This window comes from Aythya ferina (genome assembly GCF_964211825.1).
Source record: "Aythya ferina genome assembly, chromosome: 6".
Classification (NCBI taxonomy): Eukaryota; Metazoa; Chordata; class Aves; order Anseriformes; family Anatidae; genus Aythya; species Aythya ferina.
The window spans coordinates 15,005,083-15,023,700 of NC_140303.1; the positions used below are offsets into that span (position 1 = coordinate 15,005,083).

Sequence of the window (18,618 nt, forward strand, 5' to 3'; positions counted from 1 at the left end):
CCTCACTTTTGATAATGAGGATGTAATGAGGAGAGCAACATAAAAAGCTGCTGTTCATATGGAATTGTGATAGAGATTTATAAAGAGTATTGCAGAGCTCTGGCAGCAATCAAATGCTCTGAAACACATAAAATCCTTTCTTTTCAGCTCAACAGTCAGCTTTGAAGCAGGATTTCTTCTCTGCAGCTGAACATGTTTGCAGATCCTTCTCTGACCTCATCAACCAAATAACTTTGCCAGCTTGGAAGTGACAGAAACTGGCATTCACTTTACAGCTCCTCTGAACTATCAAAGGTAACTAAAGCCATGTCAGACACTTCACAGTATCTCAAATATTGCACTGTAATAACTAATCATAACAGATTTCTGCATTTACTGATTTCACCAGGAACCATAAAAAGTGTTAGAGAATGAGGTTCCCTTTCTATTAGTGTTTTCTAGTTCATATGTAGTAGATGTAGGGGCAACTGATAAAAAAAAAAAAAAAAAAAGTATGTCTTCATTAATGCTACACTGGCATTCACAACTGTCCTCTACTATTTTTTTCACTGCTATTTAACTGATAATGGCTTGTATTTAAGAATTTATTTTTTTTTCTATAAGAGACAGCTTGAGTCAGTTGATTTCAATGCTGTATTTTCTATCACTTTTTCTTAGTCATTAGGAAGGAGTAAATTCTTAACTATCAGACTTCTCAATACTTGATACTTAGATAGTCACGTTAGTCCAAACTGATAAATTCATGATTAATGGAAAAGATTCTTTGCACATTTAGAGGAAGCTGATTGCTTTAGAGGAGCCTTTACATTATTAATATATGTATTTGTGTAGAATTGTTAATAAGAATATCATGCTTAGTATAGAATGGTTATTAGGAAGATGTTACCTGCAGTATCAAAAATGTGTGAGAAGTCATTTTTTGTTAGTTGCTAGCCCTGTAAATCTAAAACTTCAGGAGTATTAAAAATACTTACCAAGCCTGTACGCATACATACAGGCATATATACGCATATAATAATATACTTACAATATGGAAGTTTAAAAATAGATAACTGGCTGTAGGTAGCAGATTGCATTTGTTGAATTTAAGAAAGCATTTATTAGGCCTCAGCAGCAAACAGTCTAGGATTTGAAGAGAAAGAAAGGTACCAGACAAAAGAAACTTTGCATACAGCTTTGATCCATTCATACTACCGTATGTTATCTATCTTACGGTGATGGGTGAGTGAAAGCCTTGGAAAGAACTTAGATTTTACTTAGGAGAAAAATAATAGGTGTTCATTGCTTTCATTTCATCATTTCTTGTTGCTGCTTGTTTTATAGAAGTGCAACACCAGTCGTTTCAGTGAGATACTCTGGTATAATCTGTAATGATGGAGAGGGTCCTCAACTGCATATTGTCTTAGAGACAGCAGTTCTGAAGGTTGAGATAATGGGTGAAGATAGGGATTTGTATGTTATTATTAGATGTTTGACTTCCTTGTATGAACTAGACAATACGAACTCATGGCAAATTTGCCAAGCAAAATTCCTCAACAGTGCCATGGTTGAGTTACTTCACAGGAACTGCTGTATCTCTTCATAATGATGGCAGCAAGGAAAACACAGTGCACAAAAGTATTTTAAAGATCTGAGAAAAGGAAATGATTCAGAACCACTTCAGAGAGAGAAATTGTAGATTGTACTATCGTGGTTCTGCAGAAGGTGCACAAAAAATAGTGAATGAGTATGTGCATGTGGGCTCAAAAACACTCATAGTTCAAGAATAATTTGCATGTTTTAAGGATTCTAATTGAGTCATTAAAGCTATTCCAGCTTGCCAAGAGAGAGAAGACTCCTAATTTTTTACAGGAATTTGTCTGTGATTACTAAGAAAACAAATTTAGTTTGGGTGAAAACAAAATATTTTTGGAAACTGGGGGGGGGGGGGGGGGGAACAGGTAAATCATATATTCTGGTGCTTAGCTTCATGTATAATGTGCAATAGGGAATGCAATAGGAAAAAGGCTGATGAAAAGTGTAGTGCTGAAGAAAAGCTGCTCAACAGACCACTTAATATTCCATGTTTTCCTTCTCTTCTATTTTTCATAACAAATTAAATTCACCAAGATAAAGGAACTGTTTGGCTCTTGCTAAAATGGCTAGAGGCATTGTTTTCTTTTAGTAACACCTCAGCCACCTTCTTGAAAGACATTACGCTATGGCAGTGGTGCTTATGAACATTCCTGGTTCTTTCTGATACTTTAAATCACAGAAACCCTTGATTACATATGATGCAAACATCCAAGAATTACAGCAACAAAGAGTGGTATGCAACTGAAAACTAACAAGTGTTTTTTCTGTAGCAAATGAAGGGTGAAGAGGATGAAAGGTAAAGGAAATAACTGAGGGAGAAGGATGCCAGAAAACAGGAAATAGATAGTGATGAGTTTGCTAGGAGGTGCATATATCCATATTATCACATGAATAGAATGTGGTGTGAAATAGAAGCTTAGTAGATTTTGCGATATACCAGTGACAAGAGATAAAAACAATGATCCAAGGAATATAATTGATGGTTATGAGAAGATACGCAGCAGCTTCTGATGAGGCTTTGAATACCCTTCAGAGTAGGAGCATCTGAATTAAAATTGATTGGAAGCAGTGACAGATGACAAATACTGGTTTGGTCAGATGGAGTATGGGACAGGTATGGAACACAAATGCTTATAGATAGATATGCCTGAACCTCTTAGTATTTAACTGTTATTTCATGGCAGCAGGTAAAGGCTCAGCGACATGTCTTCCCACATCAATAAGCAGCTATTTAGCTGCTAGTTTTCTGTAAGATGAAAGGGGCAAAGTCTCAAGACCTTTATTTTGTTGTCACTTGGTCCAGCTGACAGTGAAGCAATCTCAGTCAGAAACGTTCATCCCATCCTTCTCCTGTCACACTCAGACTGAGAAACAGCAAGCAAAGAGCAGTATCTGCAAAAACAATCCTGGCTCACCCTAATTTCTGCAACGGAGTTCACAGGGGAGATAGATAGGAGACAATATCCCGTCTTTAACCACAGGACAACTTTGAATTATTCTTTTGAGACTGTACAGCAAACCTGAGAGCACTACAGCATACTGAGAGCACTTGCTTTTTCTTAACACAGCCACCCTAGAAAGCCCCAGTTTATAATGAGTGTATCAGTAGCAAACAACATCATCTGGTTGTGTTTTTATGACAAACTGTTAAGACCTGAATAAAAATAAGTAAGACCTATGTTACAAAACAATTTTAGCTCCAAGTCCTTCAGAGAGAAGAAAATATGTGAGGTAAGAGTTCCTTTAGGAATTTTACCACATGCAGGTTTACATACAATTGCATCCCCTTTTTTATTTCAGCACAATTAAAAACAACAGGTTGTCTCCTTTACATAAGTAATTTCCAAACGTTCTCCGTAGGGTGGCCTATGCTAAAGATTCATCTGTTTTCTTAGTCTTTCCTCCATATACTAATCCTTCCCTGCCCGTTCCCTCAAAGGCCAAATGATGCTACGGCCTGTTAATTAAGGAACTTGCTGAAGCAGAGCAGTATTGTGAATTTGTTTAAGCTAAACGTAAGCTTGGCCAGCAGTGGTCTTTCTCCATTTCTGCTGCTGTCTGACAGAAGGAAGAAGGCTGCCAGCAGCCCTTTTCTGGGGATCCTGCTGTTGTAGGAGGAGGATATCAAGATTGGAAGCACTAGCCTCTTCCTGAAGGGCTCTGTGGAAGAGTCTAACAGTAGTTGTTCAGGTTCTGTTTTTATGTTTTGTAGAGTTTGAGAGCATATGGGAAGAGATAACGTCCTTTTGTACAATACCAATCCTACTTGACTGGCATCCAGCCCCTATCATACTTCGTTGTTTTTCTTAGTAGCTATAAGGACTGTGGGTGAAGACTCTCCCTCATGTTAATACAAAGCTGTGCATAATGGGGCTTTTAGATATATTAATATAATTTAGATAATTAACAACAGTAGAACAAGAGTGATCAGATCTCTTGTAACCGTGCTCTTGCCTCCCTCCCACATGGTAGCCGAACACTTGCAGGCAGTGGCTGCAGGCAGGGATGTGCTCCTGTACTCATACTGCTTTAGTGTTCCCTGCTCTGAACATGTTCCCTCATTTCAACATTTAAATGGTTTGTTGCATGCTTAACTTTAAGCACAAATTCAGTTACACTGAAGTTGATAGGCTTCTTGAGGTTTGCCATCTGCTTTCATTAGATCAGGATTTCATCCAATGGAACTATGTTTAAGTTTTGTTTTGTTTGGGCCCAGTAACCGTTTCAAGAATTCATTTAAACATTTTACTACTCAAACCTATTTCTGCAAGATGCTGAATGCCCAAAATGCTTCTGCAAATGAGGTTTTCTTTGGACAATTTGAAACTAAACAAGTAAATAAATTGCCACATGCTCAAGGAAAGAAACTTTGAATGAGCAACTAAATGGACTTGTCCTGGAAAGCTGAATTTTGTGTTTGTGTTCATCTGTGGCCAGGCAATGAAAGTAATTCATCAAAGCATCAAATGTTACATGCCCAAAGTTTTGTTACATTCAGTTTATATCAAATTGCCTATTAGAGTTATCAGTAACAGTCAGAAGAAACTTGGCCACAAAGATCTTGCAGACTAAAAAAGGAGCAAATTCAAGTTGTGTATGAGAATTCTTTTGATTACATAATTTGACTGCATTTTAAGAAGCACTTTTATAAATAAAAATCTGGGGGAAATACCATAAAGAGGTTCTGTGAAAATAGAGAAGCTGGTAACACCTGTTAACATTTGTATTTTTGCTGGTGAACTGAAAAGATTTTTTAAAGATATTTTTAATATAAAAATACATACTACTTTAACAGGATGGTGTCTTTCTGCAGCACTTGATTTGCATGTGTATATAACTGTGCACTCAGTAAAACATCACCACCTCAGCTCAAATCCTGTCCGTGAGCTGGTGGAGGTTTTTGACAACTTCCTGCTCTGTTGGTCTATATGTTATTGGAGGATCAGTTGCTTCCTGTTTGGGCACCCAAAAGATAATGGTTTGAGTAGGTCATGTGCGTTACAAAAAGACTGATATACATACAGATTAAAGTAGGCAACTGCTTATAAACCATGCAGTTTATTAGGGAGACTAAATTCATAGGCAGTGTAAAAAAAAAAAAAAAAAAGAAAAAGAAAAACAAAAAATAACAAATAAACACACAAAGTTATTCAGAAATACAGTGCTCATGGTGGAAGAATGGCTACAACTATATAAATTAACATCACTGAGGATTAAAATGCAAAACTCCAAAATAAACAGTTCAAAAAAATCTACAGATTGAGATTCTGAAGAAAATCTATCATTTCCTCTTTTTCCCTAGCTCTCCCACGATTCTTCCAAGTAATGTAGATCTACTCTTACGTACATGTATATTTAATAAATCTTCAAACATGTCTTTCTTCTTCAGAACTGGTGACCTCTGAATATGAGAAAATGTCCCTGAAAAGTGACATGAAAACACATATAAGTAATCAGTTTACAAATGGCAGAGTCTCAGTTTCCCACATTCATGCTTCCCCCATCTTTAGCTGCTACTGTCCCTATTTTATCAGCAGTAAATGTCCGTCACGGCCCCAGACCTCTTGTTTTGATGATAAGCTATGTCCTTCCATTTGCAAGTTGCCTTTCATTGACAAATACTCTGGTCTTTCCCCCCCATCACAGACCTTTTCCTTTTCCTTCAGCCGTCCTGTAAAGCTTTTCCACGTGTAATTAATGGGGTCAGAACATTTGTCTGTCAGAGTCTGCTCAGTCTTACAGACTTAGTTGCTTATCATTGTCTTTGCACAGTGAATGAGATCTCCCAAACCATTTAGCGGCATGTTGGGGATTTCCTTGAGGGAACTCTGTGGGATATTTTCTTAGCAATTCCTCTTCTCAAAAAGTAACATTTTAACATAGTGTACATTTAATTATCAAGCTAAAAAAGCTTAATACAGCAGCCTTTTCCCCACAACCCTCCTTGGCACCCTGCAACCCTAGCAGAACTGAGACAGCAAGTTGTGTCTTATCCCTGGCAGCTGGGCCATATACAAGAGCTGATTTGAGCCCAGTTCCTGCACCTGTGAGGGGAGGAGTGCACAGCTGTTAGCACTCTTAGAGGGCAGACTGCTGGGGCAGGAGAAGAGAGGTAGAAAGGAGGTAGAGGGCTTTTTGTATTTGTATTCTTCAAACACTAATGCTAGGGTTGTGGTATGTGTCTTCTGGAGGAAGACCTTCTACAATTACTCTTCAGGAAGATTTGCTGTGAGTACGAAAGTTATGTTTTTCTTGTGTTTTTTTTTTTTTTTTTAAGTCTAATTTTGGCTCATTGAGAGTTGTTACAGTTATGATGCATCTAATTACTCTGTTGTGATATGTTAGAAGTGCTTTTTTGAAACCTGCTTTTTCACAGTGTCTAAGTTCTGGTAGGGGGAAGGAATGGATGACTAAAGATGCTTTGGTCAGGTAACTGTAAAGGAGTTTTCCCCACTTGTCTCAATCTAAAGCTGACTAGCACTTCTCTGCAGGCTGTCTAGGGGATTAAACATGTTGTTATACTGCTAGGTTAAGTGTGGTGTTAGTGAATGGAAGCAGTTTGTCAAGTAACTTGGATAGCACTTCTGATTTTGTTGTTTTTCATGGATTGTGTAGAGCTTGAAGAATATCTTTGGACCTGTTGGTAACTACAATCAAGAGCCTAGCAGGACTATATTGATTCAGAAAACAGTGTTTAAAGCTATAAGCCTGGACCTCAGATACTTCTACTGCTGTTTTGGTGTACAGTCAGACAACCTTGTTTCCTTAAAATGCCAAGTCTGAGGGAACTGTAGGAGGTGTTTCTTCAGTGTGATGGGATAGTTCTGTTCAGTACTACCTAGAAGCTTTACTAAGGACTACTGTTTTTTTGTTGCTTTTTGGTTGGTTGGTTTGGTTGGTTTTGGCTTGGAGGGTTTTTACATTTTTCTTAGGCAAGCTCAGTTTCTGCTACTTGGTTATCACAATGACCTCATGGGATTTATCCTTTAGTTCTGAAACCTGATACTGTTGTAATAAATTCTGTGTTTAAAGTATTATTATTATGTGCCATGCCTAGGTCTGTCTTGATTTTTCTATTCAGTATGTTTACGGAACTGCAGTGAATACAGCTTATAGATCACCCCTGATTCATGACATCTTGACATTCAAAAAAAATTGCAACTGTTGTAAACACTTAAGAAGAGAGAAAAACTTAAAATAAAGACGTTATGAACAGTTGTAAAAGTCATGATATAAAGAAAAAAAAAATAATAATTGCTTTACTGTTTGACTCCTTTAAAACAAGCCTACTGAAAGCTATTTGTACCTGCTCGTGTAGATGTGGAATAGGAATAGAGTATTAGGTCATTTAAATGCTGTTAATGTTTCTCTTTGGCCTATGAAAACAAACTTGTATGTCTCTTTATGCGTAAGGAGCAGTAATCCAATTCCTCATTATCTGCTAGGATGTGATTTCTATCTGCTATTATTAACAATTGATTTCTGCTTTTACTGACTAAACAAGGCAGTAAGGTCAAGGGTTACAAAGATTTAGCAGCTGGCTTTGTTAAGAAACTGGGAGACTTGGAGAGGAGGTTACATAGTTCCTCCAAGAAATAAAGTGTAGTCTGTCACTGCTATAAGCTGCCTGCTACCAACTGATGTTAATCAAAGGTACAGAGAAACCAGATGAGCTGATTGCAAGTCACCAAACGGATGTAAAAGAGTGTGTGTGGGGGAAGGGGGGATTGGAAATCCTTGTTTCTCTTAAAGTGAGAATAAGTAGTAGTGTCTTAAAATCTCTGCGTGTAGGAGTAAACGAAAGTCAGTATTAATCACAAAACAAAAAAAAAATGGTACTTTGAAACACATCATGTTGTGACTCTTAATCTTGACTATTAGTCTTTGAAGAGAAGTTGTTTGTTTAGGAAAATCGCTGTGTGATATGGATGTTAAGAACTAGTTGCAAACAAAAGGCTTAGAGGGAATTTAGGCAGCAACATATGAAAATATATTCTTTGGGGAGGGGCGGGAGGGGTGAAGAAAAGCGTCTGGTGCTTTAGCATGGTGGTCCTTTTAGTTTTGATATTACTTCTGGCCTGTGTGTGTAAAGCTGTGTTCTGCTTGCACCCAGAAGTTCATTAGCCTGGTCAAGACTGAGCAGTTTATTGCATTTGTGATATCTAAGGCCATTTAAAAATGCACCTGGGGTGATTTGTTCAGTTTAGAATCTGTCACTGCATGAGTTCCTTTTCAGTCTGGGAGATTGATTCAAGTACAACTCCTAGCTTAATGGCTAAAATACCCTGCAGAGAATGGGTGTAAGGACCTCTTGATCCTTCCTATCGAGTCCTGTCTTCCAGTGTACACAAAAAATCAGATATATATGGGTAATAGCTGGACTGGCCAATGATACAAAGTCCCCGGGGCAGACAAATCCTGAGTTCATGTCGCTTCTTCAGAGACACCCTAATGGGTAACTGCCCAGAGAGGTTCTTCAATATTCCATAGACACTGTCCCCTAAATCCTAGTAACTAAAGCTCTTATCTAGGAAGTAGAGATAAGGGTCTGAATCCTTTTAAGTGGAAAGGCAGTTCTACCTTTTGTCCATAGGCCCTATGCACTAAACTGTTGGTGATAGCAGCAGCACTCCTACCCTTCCATCAAAGCATAGCACCTGCCTCTTTTTGAGATAGGATACTTTCTAGGGAAGGATGCATTGCTAGTAGCAGGGTTAGGACTGAAGCCTTGGAGAAGACTAAGGCTTAGTAAAAGCTGTGCTGTATCTTCCTGCTGGGAATGGGGAGGCTAAGTGACATGCTACCTTTTGTACATCCTACTGTGAAGTACCAGCTCTCACCTTACTGCGTGTGGGGATGCTTTAACCCTACGTATTCTGCTCTGGGGCAGGGAACCTGGCGGTGAGGAACTGCAGCACTTAGTTTCATAGATCCTGTTCTTCTTCCTGAATCCGTAGCTGTCCCTGAAACCATGTTTGCACCTGAGTCCTTTGTGTGTTTGTGTGTTGGAATAAGTTAACAGAACTAGGAACCATCTAGTGGTTGACTACCAGATGGCAATTAAACGTATCCTTACTCTTCTGCTAAAAGAGTGCCACTCTCCCCTGCAGCACTGGTGTGACTGTTCCTGGGTTAATTCAGTCCTCAGAATGGAGAATTTGGAACTAGCCTGTCCATGGCACAACAGCGGTTAACTGTTAGTGTTGAAGAATATCTTTTGTATGTTCAGCTGCTGAGCTGTCATGTTTGTTTGAATCTTCCTGTGTTTTACTTTCTACTCCTGCTGCCTCTCCTGCCCTCTATCTCCCAGCCCACCCCCAAAATAAGACTTAAAAGCTGTCATTAGAGTTCATGTTATTTGGAGGTCAAATTTTGAATATTAACAGGAGTCACCTTGCATATTAACGTGAGTTCTGTACTGGACTGTGTGGCACTGACTTTCAATGTTGTTACACATAGTACAATAAGCCTGTGCCTCCTTCCTTTCCTACTAGACACTATTGCCTATGAGATGTGTATTAAACAAGTAGTAACCTTGGTTTCTCCTTGTGTACTGGGAATGTAGAGTAGTGATCTTCTGTTCAGCTTCTGCAAGCTGCCTTCTTCCTAGACCGTGGGTTCTGGAAAGCACACAGTCCACATAAATATCCCAGAAGAGCTGAGCCAGGTCCCAGAACAGAGCCCCATGTTTCAAGTTCTCTGATGATTTCAGGAAGATCATGAAGTCCCAAAAGCCACTGACAGAGTCAGAAATACGAGGCTTCCTCATTTCCAGTAAGACCGCTGAGGAGGATTCCCAGCATTGAGGATCTGCTCGCCCTAGAGCCAGTGGGTCAATTTGGCTATGGCAGAGGAAAGGTGTCACACAGAACACTCCCATGATTAGCAGAGAGCAGGTGAGCCTCATGTTGTAGTGGATTCTCCTCCCTCTGTTACCAAGATCCATTGTGTTACTGAAACATAACAAAACCAATATAAGCTGAAAAACTGTTCCTGCATCACTGTTAGGTGCAGGAACAGAACCCTAGCATCTTACATTATGTAGAAGGCACTAGATGATGCCTTTTTTGATTTGCAGATTCTTGAACTTTTCCAGTAAATATCTTTTTTTTTTTTTTTTTTTTTTTTTTTCTTACAGAAAATTTAAGCCTTTTGAAAGTCTTGCTTTTCTCCAATTTTTATGAGCCCTTTAAAATACTCTGCATACTCCCAGGGATCTGCAGGCAGCAAAGAGAAAACTATTTGTTGAAAGTGTGTTCTAATAAATTAATGGTAGCTTGTAAAATCATCCATTTACCAGGAGTGTTTTACCTGCTAAAATGCAGAACAATTCTGAAAAGAGGCATAACAAAGCCACAGCGTAACACCTCTATTGTACATGCATATATACATGCTGTATATAGATGTACGGATGCTTATCAGAGAGAGCTGTTACGTTAACATTGTGAAACTTGATAAGTAGCTGCAGAGGGAGAAATGTGGAGAACAATAACCTTTGGGGGACAGAAAGGCTCAGTTGCCTCCATCAGACTTCATTTCTAGTACATGTTGTGTATTTTCTAGTGTTTGTAGTATATTTCTGATACGCCTTTCTGATGTGGAACAGTTTGGGAGTTTAATTTTAGTCTAGATCATGGTGTGTGGAGAACTTCCCATTTGTAGAAATCAGAGACATCCAAAATGAGCTTTTAGGACAAACAACTCTGTTTAAAAAGCAACAGCTCAGCACACGTGTTGTGGTTGTTTTGTGTGTGTGTCCTCTTTTTGAGGAAGAAGCTACCTCTCAATTAGACTATCTTAATAAGCAACTGGCTCTTCATGTAGAAAGCCTCCTCCATAAGTGCTCATCAAGAGCAAAAGCAACGTCTCTATGTGATGGAAAAATGTCCAAGGCAGGAGGAGGTGTGTGTGCAGAGGTACTGTGTGTGAAATACAGCCCAGCCACAGCCAGTGTGTGAGACCAGGGAGCGCTAGGCTGCTTTTAGGAGTGTGTTTCATTGCAGTTCTAAAGAACTTTTAGGGATTTTAGTCCTCACAGTGATATTCTTATCTGGCCCCCTATGTGGCTACATGGTCAAGTTTTAGGAACATTTTGGAGGCTTTTGACTGTAAAGCAGTTGGAGAGTAAAGTCTATATTCAGTCTGAATTAGAATCCCATGAGGAATGGTGGCTTGACAGCCTCGGATCTGAGCCTCACATTTAATCAAGGGGGACAGCACACACTTCCCACGCTGCTCTGCTTAGTGGGCTGTCACTCACAGCAGCGGTGGTAGTAATGGGGCTGTCCTTGTGCTGCTACCAGGATCTCCAGAAGCATCGTTCTTCTGTACCCTGCTGCTGAAGGCAGGCTTTGATTGCTCTCTGAGAGGCGAAGCTGAAGCCCTCCTGTGGGTCACTGCCCCGTTCCTCCTGCCTGGTGCATCACAGCCCAACGCTGGGCAGCAGGCGCCTGTGCATAGATGCTCGGCAATGCGCACCTACATCTGCTTACCTTGACTCTTTCAAGGGGTGTAACTAACTTTGTTCAGCAAGCTTAAAGTCTTCAAAACAACCTGGCACTCTCAGGTAGAGGATCATAGGGGTGGGAGGGAACCCAAACAAATAGTTTGAACTAAGGAGTCTTACTAAAACTGGGGTTTAAGGAGGGTTCTGCCACTTGGGTAGGGGTTATTTGGTTTCCCCTGGTTAACAGCTGAACTGGTCACTTTACTTTCTCTGCCTCCCCAGCCCCCTTTTGGAAACTCCCTAAGTTACAAAACTCTGTAAGACAGGGAGGAGGGATTCCGGACCTGTCAGAGGGGTGGATGGAGGGGCTGCTCCTGCCGAGGCATTAATAAGAGACTGTCCTGCTTCAGGCACTGCTCGGGGCCAGCAGCCACGACTCCTGGTCCTTACAATCTGCTTGAACACGGGGAACACTTCGCTTCAGCCTTCTGCAAGCCACGGGCTTTGTTTCAGCGGCCAAGAGCCGGGGGAATGCCCAGGAAATCTCGGCTTGCGTTAGTGCCCTACTGGTGCTCATGCTGAGCGCTCCCATCGAATCCCACCCCTCGCGCACCAGTTCTCAGGGTCAGTCCCCCCATAAACTGAAGTTCTCGTGTGTGTGCGCGTGTTATTTGCACCTCGTGGCTCCGACTCTTTTTCCTCGCCGCCGTTGGACCCCCCAGCATCCCTTCTCCCGTAACGAGCGCAGCGCCAACCCCAAAAGTTCACCGCCCGCTCCCCGCCGCGGCCGGCCCCAGGGGCTCCCCCTGCCCGTTCCCCCCCCTCCGACCCCCGTCCCTTACCTCGGCGCTGCGGCGTGCGGGGCGGGCCGGGCAGGGCAGGGCAGGGCGCTCTCCGCCGCCGCCGCTCTCCTTAAGAAGCCGGGGCGGGCAGCCCCGCTTAGTTTCTACGTCAGGGCTCGAGGAGCGGCCCCCACCCCCGGGCCCCGGCCGCTGCTCCCCGGCGCTCCCTGCCTCCCGCTCCGCTCCGCTCCCGTGTCCCCTCCCGGGGGCTCGTCCGGCGCCGGCGGTGGCAGAGGAGCCGGCCCCTCGCCCCCTCTCCTTGCCTGCCGCTCAGAGGGGCAGGGTAAAAGCAAGTCCCCGTGCTGGAGCTCCAGGGGTCCGGGCCAGGCTCGGCCACCTGGCACCGTCCTTGCTGTGCCTGGCTGCTGGAGGCGTCTCCTTTCCATCCTCCACTCTCCCCTGGAGAAGGGGTCTGTGTGGCAAAGCTAGGGGTATTCGCTGGTCAGGCTTCAGCCCATACAGCAGCGGCAGGACCAGCTCTGCTGGCCACTGAGGTGGAGACCCGGGAAAGAATGGAAAAAAAAGGAAAGAAAGACCCAGTGAAGGAATTAACTGCGGTTGTGGGGCTGAGCTGTTAATTGCAGCTCAATTCACACAAGGCAAGGCAGAGGAGAGCCACATGCAGGCTGGCTGTGTGCCCTCCAAAAAGGCTACATTTCTCCCACAGAAAGTTGACGTGCTCTGTTACTCCTGCACTTCCTCTCTGTGAGGTTCTCCGCTGCATCTCCTTTCCACTGCCCTCCACTTGAAATGGCTGCGAAATCTTGATGCACCTGCCAGAATAGGCTGTGCTAGTAGGCAAATGGAAGGAGGGCACTGGTGAAAAGGCCTGTGCTCAGCTCTGTAAGTGGCAACTCTCCCTGTGCTCAGTGTGCCCCATGGCATGCATAAACCATGCAACCAACCCAAAGAGCCGGGGCTCCAGGAACAGGCTACTAACCAGTGTCCAGCATAACTTTTTTTAACAGTAGCTATTTGAAGCAAATAGGGCAGGTGAGACCATTCTTCATAACTCCAGTCTGCAGGCCAGATTACGTAGCACACTGCTCTGCTGAGCACCTGAAGTCAGTGCAGCTGCACCAGTTCATACCAGCTGAGAAGTAGTGTCCTCCCCCCCCCCCTTTTTTTTTTTTCCTTTTCAAGACTACCTTGCTGTTCCCTTCTGTCTTTGTACTTCTATCTGTAATCCTTTCCCCTTGAGGAGGTAACCCTGCTTTGTAGTATCAAGATTTTCTTTGTTAAAGTCAGTGGGGCCACACTAGCGGGTCTGCTGACAAGTTAGCCTAAAACACTGGTTCTTCTGTTAGCCATCTGTATCTTTTTAACTTACATCTTCCTATGAGCTCGGTCCATGTAGGAAAAGAATATGCTTCTTCACTTAACTAATGATCTTAAAATGTACCCATGGCAATAAACAGTTATTCTTTTCTTCCAATGCTTTATTTCTTATTGTCTATGGCAATCCATGTAAAAGTGTTTTGTGTCTGTAGTAGTACTTTATAACAACAGGAAAAGGAACTTAGGGAGTGTGAGAGAGCATCTGACCTGAACCAATAGGTAACTCTGTTTTAGGGCTTTGGCAAGTTTGCAGATGTTCCTTTTATTCCTCAGAAAGTGTGGGGTTGGGAATGGTGAGCACCAACTGCAGACAGAGACTGCAGGAGGAGCTGAAGAGTGCAATGGCTTGCCCTTAAAACATGGCAGAGCGAAGCCTCGTTCCATGTAGGAACTCCAACCTCTTTTCTTTGTACTAACAAACATGGGCTATTCCAGTACCCTGCCTTCTCCCAGGCTCTAGGACTAAAGGGATGCTGAAGCATGTTTAAGTCACCTCCTTAGGAGCTGATTTGGGGCCCTTATGCTATCTGGGGTGCCCTTAGCAAGAGGAATAGTTGAGTAACCAGCCTGCTTCTCTTAGCCTTGGTGTTTGGGGGTGGAGTGGGGTGAGAGGGAAGGGAAGGGAAGTGCTGCTGTAAGACATGGGTGTTGTGGTTTAACCCCAAGGCAGCTCGAAAGTAGAAAAGGCTCTGTGTGTCTTTCTTTTTTTTTTTTTTTGGCCTGGGCACTGAAGGCCAGACCGGTGTAGGACTAAGGCGCCATAGCAGTGTTTTTTCTTAATGTTGCTGGGTCTGTATTGAAGTGCTCTAAGGAATCTGCTCTGTACTGTTAAGTGTAGAGCAAAAGGCTGCAACTGGAAAGGAAAAGGCAAAATGTTTCTTGTGAGTTGATACATGTCTGCCAAGCTGGAACATTTCTGGATTCATTGTTAAGAAGTGAGTTTATTTAATTGAGTCCCCTTCTGGGGAGCACTTTATCTGGTTTTGGATCAAGAACAACATCAGTTTCATTCCACTCAGGATCCTTCGGGTAGACCCAAGGGTGCTGGACGAGGGGTTCTCAGAGAAATGAGAGTCACTGCTCAAGGGAAATACTGCTACAGATAAAATACTCAGCTCCACAAATACTTCCTGAGCCTCTGTTCCCTCTGAACCAGAGCACTCACATTCTATTTCTGGGAAAGACGCTTTTGTTAATTGGATTCATCACCTCAGCCTTCTAGAGGAGAAGAAACATAGAAGGGTGGGCCCTCTCATTCAATTCCATGAGCTCAGTAAAGCTCTCTGTGTCCTTTTTAGGCTATGAATAATCTTTACTTCACTGTACTGCATGATGTATTCCCCTGACAGCTGATGTTCGTGTCTTCAGTGGGTCTCCGTATCTTATGAATGGATTTAATTCAGATGGGCTGTAGAACAGATCAATGGACATTTGCAAAAGCAGACTTTTATCAAGGAAAATTTATTCTTGAACTCATAGCTGCAAAAGATATTTCAAATAAAAAATAGTTGTGGGTTTTTTTGTTTGTTTGTTTTACCAGAAAAAAATACCGACAAAATATAAGCAAATGCTGAGATTGTCGGGCTATAGGAATAGGGAGTAAGAAGAGAGAAAAGTTGAATGGTATCTCATGGGTATCTCTATTTTGAATAAAGGCATAAACATCTGTGCAGAGTTGCTCGCTTGTATTTGCTTCCTCAAACTCTCCAAAGTGGTTTACCTGGTTTACATTAACAGTTAATAGGCACTGGCTTATAGTTGCTCAGCAATGCAAGCGTTTTTACGGATAAAAATTAAGTTCAGCATTGAGACTGAGAGGCAGCAAGGTATGATGGTACTTGCTGCATATTGCTTGCCTGTAGATTCCATGGGCACATGAATGCAACATTAAACTTGCTAAAATTATCTGCATGATAAAGGAGCTAAAAAAAAAAAAAGCTTTTAAGGAATACTCTTAGCTGAAAGTTTGTTTTGCTGAATTGGGTTCTAAATTATCCCAGCTTTGTATGAAATCAAGCCAAGTGACAGCAAAAGCAAAACTTAGGATCCTTGAGGGGGAGGGTGGGAATCCCAAAGGTCGGTTAGTTTGTAAGTCTGCTTTACATGGGAGAGACTTGATTTATTTATTTTTAATTATTTTTTTCTCCTTCAAAATCCACAAAGGTAAAATGAGGATCTAACTCCCACTTATACCTTTGCAAATTCTCTTTTAAGCAGGAGATTAAACTGCTTAAAATTGGCTCCCTGACAAATATACCTAAGAGCTTCTTGGAAATGAAATACTTACGCTCAATCCAAAGCCTGTTTGTGGATATTTTTTATTAATTTTTAAAACGGTAGTTAGAGGGCTTTGAGTCAGAACTCTGAATTTCACTACTGCCTAGTAAAGGACAGTGAAAACCTCTGAATACAGAAAGTGTATGAAGAGTACACTAACTATTTCAAAAAATTAATTTCAGCTAGCAAGTCATATGGGCTAGTGAGCAGTCTGTATCCCATCAGTAGGAACTTGATATTCTGTAAGTAGAAAGAGGGGCAAAAGTGTTGGGGGGAAAATCTTCACCAAATGCTTTGCTCACACCTATACCTCCACCCAGGCTGGCGTGTGTAACTTGATAAATAGTCTGTGACAAAGTGCTAGTGTTGTAACAAAGCGTGGTTCTTACACTTTCAACGTCAAATGTATTTTGTTTTTTCCTCTCTCCTGTGTCTGCTTTCAAAATATGGGCAAACATGCATGACATATGCAAACGTGGACAGCCTTTAGAGAGGACTGTGCTTGTCCTGCTTGGCTGATTACCTCTGTGTGCAGCAAGATCTCTTGTTTTTGGAGGATGCAGGTATCACAAAGATGCCTTGCCTTCCAGCCCTTTTAGCTGAGGGATGGAGTACATACTGCAGTGTCCTCCTGAGCAATGTAGGTGTTTGTCCCACTATACCTATGGCATTGGATGCAGCAAGAAACCCAAAGACGAAGTGTAATAAAGTTGCGAAGACCACGTGTCTGTACTTGCCAGCAGAGTAATGAGAGCTCTAACTCTATTTCCACAGAGCAAACCTCCAAGCAGCCTGTGTTTCTCCTTTGCTACAGCTCAGTCTCCTGCACAGAGCAGTGCTTTGTTTTCCTGCTCTCAGCTTCCACTTACTGCGTCCTGGTTTCTGAGCAGTTTTTCCTGAGCCCACAGCTGTAGCATGAGTGCTCTGCCTTCCTTGCTGAGGGGTTCTTGCAAGCTGCTCACAATAAATAGTTTATGTGGCTACTGAGGATAGATAGATAGATGTTCATATTGGCAAGTTGTGGAGGGCATTGTTGTGACTTTGTCTGGGAACCTGCCCTAGCAAAAGTCAGCAGCCAAATTCCCAGGATGGATTTTACCCCCTGTGCTGGGATTTTTATTGGAATGACTTGAAGCTGATGGCTGAATACTGGTGGGTGTACTGAAGCACTGGTTGGGTGGTTGTGTTTTGTTTGTTTGTTTTTGTTTTGTTTTTTTTTGTTGTTGTTGTTGTTTCCAGCTCAGTTTGCTTAGAGTTGCATCCTATCTTTGACTTCATAGTGCCATTCTTGCTGCTCAGGTGGGTCATCTGAAGGCAGCAACTCTTTCCTAGTATTGTACAGCTTTGGCAGATCACACCAGGGGCTTAGTGCCTACTCAGTGCCCTGTTTCACAAGATCATTATTTAAGCCCATTAGCGATGCTAGCCAGAGGAACTCTGGAGGCACAGCCTTGAGGTTGTCCCTGTCAGCAGATGACATGGGCTAGGATCCCCCACATCTACTTAAGCTCTCCTGTTAATGTCACACTCCTAATCAACTTCTTAGTTTCTCCTGTGACACAAGCTGGTGGGTTGAATCTGCAAAAAGTATTTGACCCTGCACTGGTCTTCATGATCCTCTGGACTTTTTACTCTGATTAAATGGCCAGCAGGAAATGTGGTGGACAATAGTTTGTGGTGGGTGGAAACTTAACCAGTTCTAACTAGTGGAGATATATTTGCTTAAATGGAGATGTCTTCAGTGTTATACGCTATTGGTGATGACCTGGAATGTCTTTGTAGAGCTAGCAGACACAATATGGGACCAGCAGGAAACCTGCGTACTTGTAGGCCAGGAACTGGAGCCCTCTGGGACTCTCTGGGATGGCCCTGGCCTTGCTTGAGAAGTGGACTCAAGCCCCTGATGGCTTATGCAAGGTTTGTGGTGCTCTGCTTCTGCTGTTTTCCTCTACCAGCACATGGTTCTGTGCTCTGCTGGATTTGATGAAGTCTGAGAACTGTTGGTGAAAGCAGTCCTGTGGAGGTCTGTAGTTCAGACTTTGACTTCAGGCACATCTATTACCAGCACTAGATCAAGTCAGCTGTGCCTTTTTCTAGCCAACTCTTGAAGGCCTCCAGGGATGATATTTCAACAGTCTCATTGGCTACCTGTTCCAGTGCCATACCGTGCTGCTGGTGGAAATTTGTTTTCCTACTGTCTAGATTGAGTTTTCCAATTTGTGACTGTTGTCCCTGTATAGCAAGAAGAATTTGGCTGTTATCTTTGCAGTTAAATGAACAGATGTTACAGACATCTATTAAATCATTCTTCAGTGTCCTCTTTGCTAGACCCAACCAGCTAAGCTACCTCAAACTGTCTTCACATGCTTTAGGCTCCTGTGTGAACATTTAATAGTGCAGTCAACAAAGGGCTTCAGTATCTCGCCTGACAGCTTGTCACCTTCTTTGGCTGCACCTTAGCCAGTTACAAGCTGCAATGCTCAGGTATTTCTTTCCTGGTCCACCCTGTATCTCTCCTTGCCTACAACTTTAGAAGGCAACATTTTCATTCCTGATAAATCCTGTCTTTAAAACTGCCTAGAATGTGAAATCTTGTAAAGGATGATTTGAATGCATGGACTTGTGGCTGTTCTAGAGTTT

The 18,618-nt window shown here is 42.3% G+C and overlaps 2 protein-coding genes across 2 annotated transcripts in view; one reads left to right on the forward strand and one right to left on the reverse strand.

Moving 5' to 3' along the window:
- DYTN (dystrotelin) overlaps positions 1 to 18,618 on the forward strand; it is a 46,334-nt gene that overhangs the window by 17,052 nt on the left and 10,664 nt on the right. Inside the window, 2 exon segments of the mRNA XM_084524169.1 lie at positions 148 to 233; positions 236 to 294. Of these exon segments, the coding sequence (XP_084380295.1) occupies positions 148 to 233; positions 236 to 294 (145 nt within the window).
- On the reverse strand, positions 5,312 to 12,394 carry FAM237A (family with sequence similarity 237 member A). The gene is made up of 3 exons (XM_084524168.1): positions 12,364 to 12,394; positions 9,610 to 10,028; positions 5,312 to 5,496 (listed from the first exon to the last, which is right to left on the reverse strand). The coding sequence occupies exons 2-3, from the start codon at positions 10,019 to 10,021 to the stop codon at positions 5,357 to 5,359; spliced, it is 552 nt and encodes a 183-aa protein (XP_084380294.1). The 5' UTR covers positions 10,022 to 10,028; positions 12,364 to 12,394; the 3' UTR covers positions 5,312 to 5,356.